The sequence below is a fragment of the Larus michahellis genome, chromosome 2, assembly GCF_964199755.1.
Source record: "Larus michahellis chromosome 2, bLarMic1.1, whole genome shotgun sequence".
Lineage (NCBI taxonomy): Eukaryota > Metazoa > Chordata > Aves > Charadriiformes > Laridae > Larus > Larus michahellis.
Genome location: NC_133897.1, coordinates 23,953,921 through 23,967,239, shown reverse-complemented (window position 1 = coordinate 23,967,239; position 13,319 = coordinate 23,953,921). Strand labels below are relative to the sequence as shown.

General features: G+C 43.7%; 1 protein-coding gene across 1 annotated transcript in view; it reads right to left on the bottom strand.

The window, feature by feature from the left end:
- ITGA8 (integrin subunit alpha 8) overlaps positions 1–6,594 on the bottom strand; it is a 120,397-nt gene extending 113,803 nt beyond the window's left edge. Inside the window, exons 1-2 of the mRNA XM_074574578.1 lie at positions 6,256–6,594; positions 5,826–5,950 (exon numbers count right to left, since the gene is read on the bottom strand). Of these exons, the coding sequence (XP_074430679.1) occupies positions 5,826–5,950; positions 6,256–6,452 (322 nt within the window). The 5' untranslated portion in view covers positions 6,453–6,594. The remainder of the gene's footprint in view (positions 1–5,825; positions 5,951–6,255) is intronic.
- Positions 6,595–13,319: the final 6,725 nt, after the last annotated feature.

Here is a 13,319-nt window from a genome sequence, read left to right as displayed (position 1 = left end):
CAGCTCAACTGCTGGCCAGATTAGCTCATGTTTTTTATCAACTGCACGCTTGGCCAGAACTGATCTACATTCCCCCTCCTCTGTTCCTCTTCAGAGGCTGCTCAAATTTTCTACGGCTAGTTTAGAAAAATATAACCTATTTTACTAAAACTGTTAAAGTTAACTGATGGCAAAGACAACACCCCAGTGAGTTCTGGAAACTTAGGGGAAGTGGTATGCAAAATTCTGCCTTTAGGAGCTAATTTAAAACTAAGAACTTGTTGCAGTCTGCTAAGTATTACAATTAAAAGTGACCATTATAATGAGTTTCTGAAATATGAACTATTGGCTTTTTACCAGATTTCAAATGCAATAGTGCACTTCAGGGGGCATTTAAGTTTGTTTCTGGCTGCAAGATGCTCTGAGTGGTTCAGAAGTTCCCCGGTTAATCAAGCGGGGAGAAAGTTTTCCTCGTATTGCTCTCCTGCTACCTCTCCTGGCAGCTGAACGGAAGAGCACCCAGCTTAAACTCAAGCACTTGGTAATTCTACCTCCATGCTAAAGCAGAAATAGTCATTGTAAACCTCATTTCATAATGGAGAAACTGAAAAGGAGAAGTTGGCTTTCTGTAGGTAAGAGAGGAAAGACAGATCACAGGTCTTTAATATAATGCCAACGCTTGTTCCCCTGTCCTCTCATTGAGTTTCAAAGAGTATCACAGCCTTACACTGCAATGCAACAGGACAGCTTTACAGAGCTGGGAGACAAGGGAGAGGAGTCTCTGCCCTTCAGCCCGTATCTCCTGGAGTAAGGGGATACTAAAAACCCTTCCATTATACTTTATCTCAGTTCCCTGCTGCAACAGAGCAGGTTAAAGCACCAGTTGTGCTCTCAGGGGCAGTGCTTTCAACTTCTGCCCAGAGTCTCGGCCCCAGTGCCCAGATTTTGGGAGCTTTAAAGAATAGTAAACATGGGACTGCAGAGTCAGTGCTGTATCGACAGCAGGAAACATGTAGAGTTCCTGCTAAAGCCCCTTCTTGGCTGGAGGCCATATCACTGGCCAACCCATATGGGAACGTCTGGTTACATGACTTGGTTATAAATGGGTCTGCCCAAACCCTACAGCATGTCAAAATTTCATCCCCTTCTTCCCTCTGTTCTCTTCCCTCCTGACCCCCTGTTCCTTGTCAGGAACAGTATTTCATCAATAGGATTAATTTTTGCAAGTAAATCACCTAATTGCTTTGGAAATCTCTGGATCAGCTACTATGAAGAACAGAGATATGTGACCTGAGAAATTAGTGACAGTCTGGGAGAACTGCCTTTAGAACAATTTCAGCTAGGTGGTATAACCTAACTCAATTCAGTTAGGTCTAACTAAGCCATCTTCCCAGCAGAGTAGTTTAGCCCACCCACATTTCCACATTAACACAAGTTATGCAGCTGCTTATAACACTCAGACCAGCTTGGGCATCCTAACATATGCACAGTACCACAGAGATGATTTCAGAAGTAGTCTTTGTTTTGAGTATCTGTGCTAGTCGTAAGGAATCCAGTCTGTGTTTGACAGCTAGAACATGGCACACAGAAGTAATGACACGTTTTTAATAGGTGTTTTTGTATCTTTCAGTGGGATTTGAGTGAATACTGAGTGTTCCTGTTGGAACATCAGTAACCAATACAATGTCTACTCCCTCATGTGATCTTAGTTTATGAGAAAAAAGGAGCGAGAGAGCTTCACAAACCATAAGGATTTGCCTTTTGTCATTTAAAGCTTATGTGACACAAAGAATAGGGTTTAGTCCTCAGTGTCACAGCCTGTGTGACTGCACCTTGCCAGTGACTCTGGGTGCAGCCCTTGCACTGTCAGATCTTTGACCCACTGTAGAACACCACAGTTGTCTTACACCAGTAACAGGATGCCAGGTCCATTTAGGCTTAGCACTTGTATTCTCTCTTCAGGACTCTATGGCATGTGGGATATAGAATAAATTTCTTTAAACTAAAACTTTAGTTATTTTCAAAGTAGAAAGATATAATTCACAGAGAAAAACAAAACTCTACAACAAAAACAACCTTTACGGGACCAAAGACCATCTTATCTCAGCGCTTACCCTCATAATATGAACCTAAGCAAGCCTAAGTCTTTCACTAAAGTGTCTGTCACTTAGTTCTCTCAAATCACTTCCTGAACAAGTGCCCCCTCTAAGGCAATATACACTTTACAAACTCAACACATTCCTTTTTTCATCCTTCCCTTCCTTGACTCATGAGCGTGTTCTTGTTCATCATTGCTTTTTAACAAGCCATAAATGCTTATGCAGAGAGATTTTGTTCCTTTTCAGTTTGTTATACTTTACAGCCCCATATCAAGGTATATCTATTCATTCATTCAGTAAACATCTCAGTATACATAAAACACAGGATAACTATAAATTAGTATACAGCAACTCCACAGCTGTAACACCATGATATTTGAAAATGTCCAGAATCTTGACTGAAGCGACCACAGAATAGTAGTCAATGTCCTCACTGTTTTCATTTAGTAGGACCAAGATATCAATAGTGTTAATACAAATAACATCAAAGCATTTGCAAGTGAAGGAACCCTTCCTGAAATTAGGTCTCCTGTTCTTGTGGAAACAGTGAAGTGATCTGTACAGTTACATAGGAGTCTTAACAATTAGGTGCCCACTTATGCACCTACTTGTGGCAGTAAAAATTCAAATAAAATCCAAGTGCACTGTATGTTCCCTCCTCAACAGCAGAACATAACGTGCATTGAATGCAACATACCTGAGCTTCATTTGTGTACCCAGCCCTCAGAAATGGAAGACGTGAGCCCTCATGCTCATATGTAATTTAAGTCAGTGGTTTTCAACCACTTGGATTTGTTGATCTCTTTAATTTTTATGTTATCTTGGAAATTTCAGTTTCTGTGACCTGCAGCAATTTCACATATCTAACTTGGGATACAGTATATGTGAATCTGCTTTTCTTTTAAAATTCTTTAGAAGTGTTCTGTTGAACTCTCGTGGCTGAAAAATACTGATTTAGTAAATTCTTTACCTATTCGTTGGGTCACACTGCCTTTAAGTGTTAAACTCCCCTTTTCTTTCTAGTTCCACTCAATTTTTACTTCTGATCTTAATTAGAAAAGCTTTTAATTATTCAGAAGTTTTGTTTCTTTTATTATGCTTAGTGAATTTAACTCAAAGAGCTGATATTATTTGGCTAGAGTCAAGAAAAAAGTACTTAAAAAAATGAAGGTTTGTATAAAAATGTATCAAAATTAAATCTTCCAGCTCTGAAGCAGCCTCTGTAGCTTTTCTGTTTTGTTTCAGAAAACATTCCCAAAGCTTTCCAAGTTTTTTAAAAATCTCCTATGAGGCGTGAAGCATTAATCTTTAAATTTAAAGCTGCTAGAGCTGAATTTCCAGTCTTCTAACAAATACTGGGTGGTTTTGTTTTGGGAGAAAGGATAATCTTGTGGTTAAGGCACTGGAGGAAGAGGGAAAAATCCCGAGTCAGTTCCCAGTATCATCACCAACTTCCTGTATGATCTTTGACAACCCAGACTGACTTTTTCCTCTTATCAGAATAAATGTAAAAATAGGAATATAAATATAAAATGGGACTAGCAGCATTTCTGAGTGATGTTGTAGGGAAAAGGCATAGTAAGTACAAGGTGCCTGTACAAGGAAGAGCCATAAGCTGAAAATACCCCTCACATTTACTAAGGACTATCTAAGTCCCACTAGGCATACAGTGGCCCAAGGATTCAAAAGTAACTGTGTGTAACGGTTTATTTGAGATAGTATCATCTAGGCTAGAGCTCACGTGGACTGCTCTGTTTGGGGGAATAGCAGAAGAGATGGAAAACTTGTTCCTGTAAGTAGCGGATTTTGAAAAGAAAAATCTGACATGAAATATACATCCATACTTCAGCAAAGAGAGTCACCTAAGGCGTATTGGAGATGGCCTTTATGTTGCTGGCAATAAAGAATGGGTGTTGGTACGAGCTATGCAAACCTTCCTGGGGTCCCTGTATATGAGGGCAGCTGGCTATTGCTGAATTGTGCGAAATGACGCCTTTACTGCCCTTGGTACTGGAATTAGCTAATGATAACACTGCTAAACCTGCCTCTACTGCAGTTCCTCCTCCAAGCACAGTGCATTTATATCTGCACAACAAGCTCTTTCTGGCTTAACTTCAGCTGTCTACAGGTCAGGTATCTACCCAGAGGACACAAACAACTGTCTCTGGAAGACTAAGTGAACCACATTTTGGAGATTCCAAGATGAATAGCTGTGTGATACAGTCCAAAGCCTTGTTGATATACTTAATCATGAGCCTGTGTTTGTGCCTTTCTTTGAAACATAGTATCTACAAAAGGACACCTCTGCCAAGCCTATGGAGTTGTCCTGAGTCTCTTCAATCAACTTTCCTGGAGTTTCTCCCAGGAAAGCCAGATGTCCTTCTAGGTTTCATCACTAGGTTTTCATTCATTTTTCAAAAGGTCCGTTTAAAATGTGATAGAATTTTCATTTGGCCTGTAAGATTTCTATTCAAACCTGAAATTAATTTGTATAGATAATATAGTCCACTTGGGTTACATAACTATCTCATCTAAGATGAAAATACAAGAAATATTTCCTAAACTGGTTTTATTTTAAAGATGTCCACTTAGGCCATATTACAATGAAAATACTGTATGCATACTGTCTATCTCTGTACATTCCCATTTATATATAATGGTATGCTGTACGTAGTATTACATGCCTAAGCAGCCACATACACATACAGGAGCTACCTCTTACTCTGTTTTGAAGAATGTCCAGCATGATGGGAGCATCATCCTGAGTAGAGTTCCTAGACACTAACATAGTAATAGGATGTGTGGGTGGCTAGAGCTGGAAGGGGTGAAGAACTGCCCTGCTTACTTGCTACATTTCAGTAACCTCTTCTAATTTCATCTGTGCTCTAAGAAAAAAACCCCAAAACTGAATTGTGTTGTGTTCACATTTAAATAAACCACAAATGTTAAGATTAAATATAACCTCAAGAATCATAACTTTTGCTTAACAATTAAAACTGTCAGAGTCTGCCTAAATAAAGGAATCAGTTTTAAAGTCCCTGCAAACACTAGGTTTAAATTATTTTCAAGACCTATAAAGAGACAACAGAAAACATAAACAGCCTGAACTGTTTAAAACGTGTGTTCCCTCTAATTAAATAAGAAACATCTGTCTTGGGATTTTGGGAGTGGATATAATCTATCCACATTGTGCCTAAATCAGTTTGCATCTAGCTTCCAATATTCTGAAATAAAATTCTTGCTTTCTGAAAAGAATTAAATAAGCATGCCACATGAGGTACTTCATCCATCTGCACAGATGGAAAACCCCTTCCTGAAAATAACAGCAAAGACCAGCAATCCTGTGACTTCCAGAGTTCCAGAGACTTCCAGAGAAGTGTGAACTTCTCTGAACATGGATTTGGGGGGTTTGCCTTCTGAGCACTCAAAAACCACAAAACGCAAACCACCCTATTTTCAAAACGAGGAATCTGCCACAAACACCTTTCATTAAAGCATTAAGATGGCCTAGGCACACAGATCCTGGAGGTCATACTCCTATTACTTCTCTGGGGACCATTAAACCCTTCCCTGCAAGCGCACACCATACAGACTCCCCGAAGCCCGATTTCTCCAGCGAACCGCAGATACTCGGACCCAAGTGACACAACCCAAGCGAGCGCGGGAGGAACCCGTCCCGGAGTGGGACCTGAGCACCCCAGAGGAACACCGGCACGGCCGCGCCACGGGATGCAGGGAGGCACTTACTGGTGTTATCGAAGGGGATCTGCCTGCAGCGGGCGGCGGGCCAGCCGCAGTGGTACACCGCTCCTCCTTCCACGATGTCTGGCTGCGTGGTGTTGGCTTTGGGAGCTCCTACCAGGACACTGACTCTGCGAAACACACCGGGAGGTCACCGGGGCCGATCGGGACCGGCAGGCGGCGGCCCCGGCACGGCGACCCCGGGGCCGGTTGTCACCTTCGGACACCGGCCCGAGGGCGGCGGGCGGGACGCCGCCGTTTTCCCAGCGCCTTCCCCAACGCCTCCCCCGAGCCGGTCGGCGTCCCCCAGCCCCGGCCAGGCGGGAGGGCGGCCCGGCGGCGCTGGCTCGGCCATAGCCGGGACCCCGCCGCCCCCCGGGGCCGCGGGCGCCGCGCTGAGGGGAGCGGCCCGCCCGGCGGCGGCGGCGGCACTCACGTGCTGGGGTCGGGGATGTAGAAGTCCACCGAGTACCCGAAGTAGCTGCCCGGGGGCCCGCTGTACACCGTCAGCTTCTCCTCGTCCAGGTTGAAGGCCACCAGCACCGGTGCCCAGAGCAGCGCTGACAGGAGGAGCGGCGGGCACGGCCGCTGCCGGCGGCGGGCGCGGCCGGCCCGGAGGCTGAGGCGCAGCATCTTCGCCCCCTTCCGCGGCCGGCTCCCGCTGGCAGAGCAGAGCAGAGCGGAGCGAAGCGAAGGGGAGCGGCGGGGCGGCCGTGCGGTGCCGCGGCGGTCTGGCTGCCGCCGTGCGCTGGCGGCGGGGCGGGGGGCTGGCGAGGGCGGCTCGGCCCCGCTCACCCCGACGCCGCCGCCGCGGGGCCAGCTGCGCTACGGCGCCCCCTGGCGGCCCGCGCTCGCCGCCCGCGGCCAGGCAGCCCAGCGCAGCGCGGTGGCCCGCGGTTGTCGGCGGCACCGGGGCGTGCACGGAGCCGCCGTGACGGCCCCGCCGGGAGCGAGGTGGCTCGGCGGGGGAGCTTTCCCTCTGCAAGGCAGCGTTTGAGCCCGAGGGACCCCCCACGCCACCAGCTGTGACTGGGCAGGGCGAGGCGCTGGTGGTCGGTGTGGGGCCGCCTCACCCGCGCCTCCCTCGCTGAGGGAGAAGCCCCGCTGAGGGAGAAGCCGTCCCGCCGCCGGAGATGTCGGCGCCTCGGCCCAGCTCCGCACAACGCCTCCGGTGTTGTCTGCGGGAGAGGACGGTGCCCGCAGCGCCGTGGCCGTCGGGGAGCCGGAGCACGGGGGAAGAAAGGCTGCTCCCACACGGCCTCCGCCACAGCCCTCGTCCCACAGTGCCGGGAACAGCACTGGGGCCTGGGTGAAACTACCCCATCCTGGCTAAATGGGATGCTTGGGGATGGTTTTACTGCACTAACGAGACTGTATGTGGGGAAACTGATTTGTCTTAGAAAGAAATTCCAGCGGTGAAGCGGGGAGGATTGCAGGCTAACTAGGACAGCCCCTTAACTCTGCCCAGCGGTTACCTGGCAGCTACCTTCGGCCATTCGTGTTCATGAGGAAAAATGGCAGCGTTGAGGCTGGTGGTTTCTACTTGAATTTCTCTCCTCTTCCAGCATTTTCAAGAGTTTGAACTGAAGAGTCTGATACTTGAAAATGCCTTTTAGGAAACTAAAGTGCATGGGGAAAAAACAAAACAAAACAAAACAAACCTTCATCAGATTGCTATGTGACTGCCAGCATGGCCATTTGAAAAAAAACAGCAACCAAAACCCCCTTCTAACCACAGGAAAGATGTAAACCCAGCCACACAGTTCCAAACACATTAGGAAATGCATTCCTCTGTAAGTTTCACTGTTAGTGCTTGCCTGGCTACATAAAGTTTTAATATGCTGAAGGGGGCATCTTATATTCACGTGAAGGAAAGCATTGCTCCAGGCCTTTACCATGACCCTGTGCAGGGGCAGGTGCCTTGCTTCTTTTCCCACAGAAATGAGCAATACTACCTTATTGCATGTGGTATTGAGTGAACCTTTTAGAAAGCTCCTCTTAAAATTTCTTCATGAAAGTAATTAAAAACAACGATGCTGTGTAATCCTTGTCTTGAGTTGTTTTGCCCCTGCAAGCCCACAGTAGCCTTGTAACTGTTTTTTTAAGTATATAAAAACTGACTCTGCCTGGAATGGTCCCTTCCCCTGCAAAGCTCAATGGAACATCACACCCGCATCTTGAGGGGACAGCATTCTTCTTTGTATTTTTTCTGGCCAACTCAAAGGTAGGAAGAAAAGGAGAAACATCTTATTTTCTATTAAGTCATCTCTGTTAGGAGGAAAAAAGGGTTGTTTTTCAGCATTTATAATACAGATTGTGTCCAAAACAACATAAGAGAAAGATCAGAAGAGTAGAGAACCCATTTAAAAACATAAACAGTATTTATAAACAGTAGAGCATACCTATGAAAGCAGCTCAGAGTAGTTTATTTTGTTCTGAGGTTCTGGTTTCTTTACTTTTGTGTTTGTTTTATTTTAAGTGCTTTCTGGCAAGATTATTCAGATAAGACTGACATTCCTGTTCACAAAAATAGAACGATGTGTTTATTTCCAGCATTAATTCTGTGACCCTTATCTGTCCCCACAGGCTTGTAATATTCCTTAAATCTACTCCCCTTACAATTGTACTAACTTTACCCTTGCTATTGGAGTGAAGCAGCACCATCGACATTATTTTGTTACTTTACATTGAAGAAGTATCTCTTAGAGATTTAAACACTAGTAATAAATTCAGAAGTACCTCTATGACTGGTAAGGTTAACATCTGCTCTTCAAAGTCATACTGTTTTAAGGCAACTGAAGGCATTTGAGAGTTGTGTTGCCTTATGCTAAATAATAATGATAATGCCTTGCTCTTATTTAGCACACCACCAGTCAGTTGCAGTGCTGAGCATCACAAATGAAGTTGCTGGGGCTCGGAGAACTGCTCAGATGGCACACCAGACCTGTGGCACTCAGGGAGCACGAAGGCAGCACGTTCTGGTTCTTATCCATCTTGTACAGATCTATCCAAAACAGAGTAAAAATTCAGTAATTAGCACAGTTGCAGATAAGACAGTGTTCACACAAATGAAAAACAGAAGGGGCATGGCAAGGACATGGGCAGTTCGCATGTGCTCCCCTTGTACCTGTCTTTCAGTTTGAAATATATGGCACCTAACCAGGTTGGTTTGAACTAAATTTAAAAAAGGAAAAAGGTGCTTCAAATGGCTGCCATCAGTGCTAAAACCTGTCTGGAGAGCAGGGTGAATGAAAAGAAGAAAATCTTTTTCAAGATCCTCTTACCCACAAGGTATTAACATACAGCAGCACCCCTCCCCTTACCCTTTTCCTTTTGGTTGTTTTTTTTGTTTGTTTGTTTGTTTTTGTTTGTTTTTACATGAGTGTAAGATATTCCAAAACAATTCAAATAGATAAACAAAAAGAAACACTTTTTTTCATTTTTCAAAGTGATTTACAGTGTTTCCCGGAATAACCTGGACCTGTTCTGATCACTGGAAGCTTATTCCAGATCTTAGTTTCCTCAGCCTTTAGACTGGATGTTGTGATCTGCACTGCTGAAGAGGTAAGTAGCTGCCCCAGTTGTTGGTATATTGAAATTTGGTCTTTAGCACACCCGTGGCCTGATAGATTAACTGCTTTGAATATTGAACTAAAAAGTCTTAACAGGCTCTAGAACCTGACCTGGAGCCACGACAGAGAGCTTTTATAAGAACATTTAGCCAAGGGTCCAAAAGTCATTATCTAACCTACAGAATAACTGGAAGGTCAGATGTGGAACCGAATAATTTATATAGAAAAAGATAAGTTTCACGGTGTGGATTTCGACAGCTTGTATTATGTGCAGTTGGTGAGATTAATATATCATTAAGGTCTTTCCAGTCTTAAAAACAGATCAGTCACAGCTTCTGTGGCAAGTTTTGCCAAAGCAAAACTTAAATGTTAGTATTTCATAGAAGGCTCTATTATGAAAGCCTTGATCTTATTTATGCCATTATTTAGTAATCTACCTGCTAGCAGAGGAAGGATAAGTATATCAAACAATCATGTGGGATCTTAACATAAATCTCGTCTAAATTACTGACAATTTTACTATTAAATCTTTTCAAAACAGGTCAGTGCAGAAACCTAAGTGTCCAATTCCCACAGAAAACCTTGTCTTTTCTCTTAGTTGTTACCTAGGAAAAATATGGTAATGAACACAAAACGATCCAGGACTTCCTTCCAAGCAGACAACCTCATCATAAACAACAGCATTGTAGCACGTGCCACTTGGTGCCTTGGTAAGGAATGGTGAGGGAATCGTGCAAAGTTCATGCAGAGGGAACCAAACCCCTTTCTTCCACCTCTCACATCACCGCAACCAAGTAAATGTATAGGATGTAAAAGCCCCTCCCCAACACACCTTTTTTTTTTTCTTTTTTTATTTACATAGTCTGAACGTACATATGAGTTTTGGCACAAATATACAAAATGACAAGAACAGTGCCGTCCCTTCCCTTTCCAATGCCCTTAATACCATGCTTTCATTTCATCAGCCCTGAACTGGTCAGGCAGTTGGACTAGACGATCATGGTAGGTGCCTTCCAACTGAAATAGTCTATCCTATAGTCTATTCTAAGCCTTCCTTTAACAGAAGCAGTGATATATTGCCTGATAAATTGCCTTCCTCATACTGATCCTCATTCTCGCTTTTCAGGAAACAGTGACTGCTTGGTCTGTATTGATGCTGCCATATTATTTGAGTTTTTGCATCCTAAGTGATACAGGCAGGAAGCCTTCTCCAGAACTGTAATTGGAGCCATAACATAGACAGTATTTTGTATTGATTATCCTGTCACAAAGCAAGAGGATAAAATGAGGCTGTGACCACACTCTACAAAAAGCATGAATTTATCAGCCTCGCTATTGCCAGCTTCTGAGTCTGAGCATCTGCTTGTCCCTCCTAACTGAAAAGGTTGAATTTTAGCCAATATACGTCTCTCAGAGCAACAAAGTGGCCTAGTTCATTATGGGGCTCATTTCTGTGCTTTCCACCGTCTCTTGCATTTGGAAATAAAAAGCCTGACAATTTTTGCTTGTGTCCAATTCAATTAAGAATTAGCAAACTCATTAAGCTGTACATTAAGGTTTGCTAGGTTCCCTTAGATTAATAACTTTACTACTACAAGACCTTGTTTCTTCTTCCTCCAAATGCTAGTTGGTGGGGTCTGCATTCAGGATGACACGTCAACAAAGGATGCTCAGCATTCAGTTTTGAACCTTACCTCTGTGAACACTGTTCAAGTTAAAAACATTAGCAGAAGTAATTAATACATGAAAAGCATTAAAGCTAATGTAAGAGTGAGCAGCCAAGTCTTCTAGCAACCTAAAGTTATAGCATCTGAAAAAAATGTTTCTTTTCCAGACGTCTTATGGAAATACTATTTTTTCTTCATTTATAATTATTAACTAGCTTAGTCACATGACATCAATGTAAACCAGAGTCAAATGAGCCAATCTGGCACCTCTGTGAAAGCACAGACTGGCTGCTTAGCACATGAGATCCCAAAGGGTGGAACAGAGGGACTTCGCAGGGGAGGCTGTGAATGCACCACTGCACCTCCCAGCCTATTGCGGCCAGCAGACTTGCAGCACAATGCTCAGCAAACCCACAACAGTCTGAAGGTGCTCTCCAGAGCACGCCTGATGCTACCTGCAGCTTCATGTGCCATCAAGAGTACGCAGAGTCACTGTCCGCCCGCTGGCTGTAGACGGTCATCTAGTTGGACAGCAAATGCACCATGGTACGCATTGCGTTAATGAAGGTTCTTATTCCTGCTTTTGAATGGTTGTGTAGACATGGCCATTGCACTGCCCTAATGGATTTTACTCCCACATCACTTGCCTGCTCCCTCCAGGCCCATCTTGGACTCCTTTGCCTTAAATTCATCCTCACAAAGAAGAGAAGAGAGAATAAAAAAAGCACACAGGTGTATCAGATAAGCAGAAACTATAACTGTCTGAAAGACAAAGACAAGAGCTTCAACGGAAGTATTAAAAAAAATAAAGTGTCCTGCAAGTACTCAAGTGATTCGCTGTTTTAAAGGGGCCTTCATGTGGATTGTAATGAGGATATTCACATTTGGGTTTATACCGGCTGCTTACCTTGAACAGTTCAGGCTTTAACAAAGCAAAAATATATTTGTTAGCCTTAAGCCTTCAAATATAACTCACCTGGGCTAATATGAGGCACTGGAAATAGTCTTTCCATTATTTATTTCGGTTCTTTATTTAGAGTATCTAGCTGCAAACTTCAGTATACAACAAAGTGGAAATAATTTCTCTTTTCCCATTCAGCCAGCAGTTGACCCCAGGACCTGTTTTTCTCCTCATCTCCTTGTTATGGAAGTGAATTTAGAGCAAAGAGACACCAACGTGTGTGGCTGTCTGAACAATTGAGCTGAACAATTTTCTGTCTCAAAGAGCTTTGAGACATGGGAGGCAGAACCCAGCTTTCTGGACTGCCAATCCAATGGCCTGTTGACTGTACCATCTTGCCAGCTAGGACACCAGTTGTCTCCCAGAAGATACTGACCTTTCCTTGGCAATTAAAATTGGACCACTGTCCAATATGTAAAAAATCATTCACCTAGAATATTATCAAAATGTCATCTAATTGCATATTTAGTCCATGTGCTTTCGTACAGTTAGCATTACCAATTTGCTCTGGTTAGTTAAAACATGTATTTAATTCCACAGAGTGCTCTGGTATTACTTATCGACCAAGCCTCAATTTGCAAACTGCAATACATATATATATACACACACACATATATGTAGTCTATATATTTGTCATTTAGAGCAGAACAACCTATGAAAATTATGTAGGTTTCTGGTCATTTTTCTATGGAAGGAAATCAAAAGTGCCAGACATTAATGCCCCATGTATTGTAAGTCTGCCTTCTAAATAACCACGCTCTTTTCGGGGACAAAAGGTGAATTTCCATAAAGTCAGAATCTCTCCCATCTCGTCCATCAGGGAGGAAAGGACAGAAAGGTTCACTTGGCTGAGGCTCTCGCATGAGCTGGCAAAGTTCCATTAAGCACTGTTAGTTACATTCTGTAGTCCAAAAATACGTGAAGTAAACCAGAAGCCAGGCCTCAAACAACTGGGCAGTATGAAGGAAAAAGAAAGATGCAGGAATAAGGGTTCTTATACCACTCTGAGCATCAGTTAAATTCCTCTGGAGTACGGCAGAAGTTTTAATCCAGACTAACGCTTACATATAGATCTCAGCTGTGCTTCTAATATTTTTTTTCTGTAAGACAGAGCATAAATTGTATCTGGCAGTGGAGTAGAAAAAGGCTATTTATTCTAACTGATTTAAGCTATGATTCAGTGCAAGTTCTCTTGTGAGATTCTGTAGTACAAGCCAAGTCAGACACCAGAATCCAGGAAAAAGAGCAAAAGTGAATTGTTACCTTCCGAGACGCCCGTGCAAGTCTACCTAAAAACATT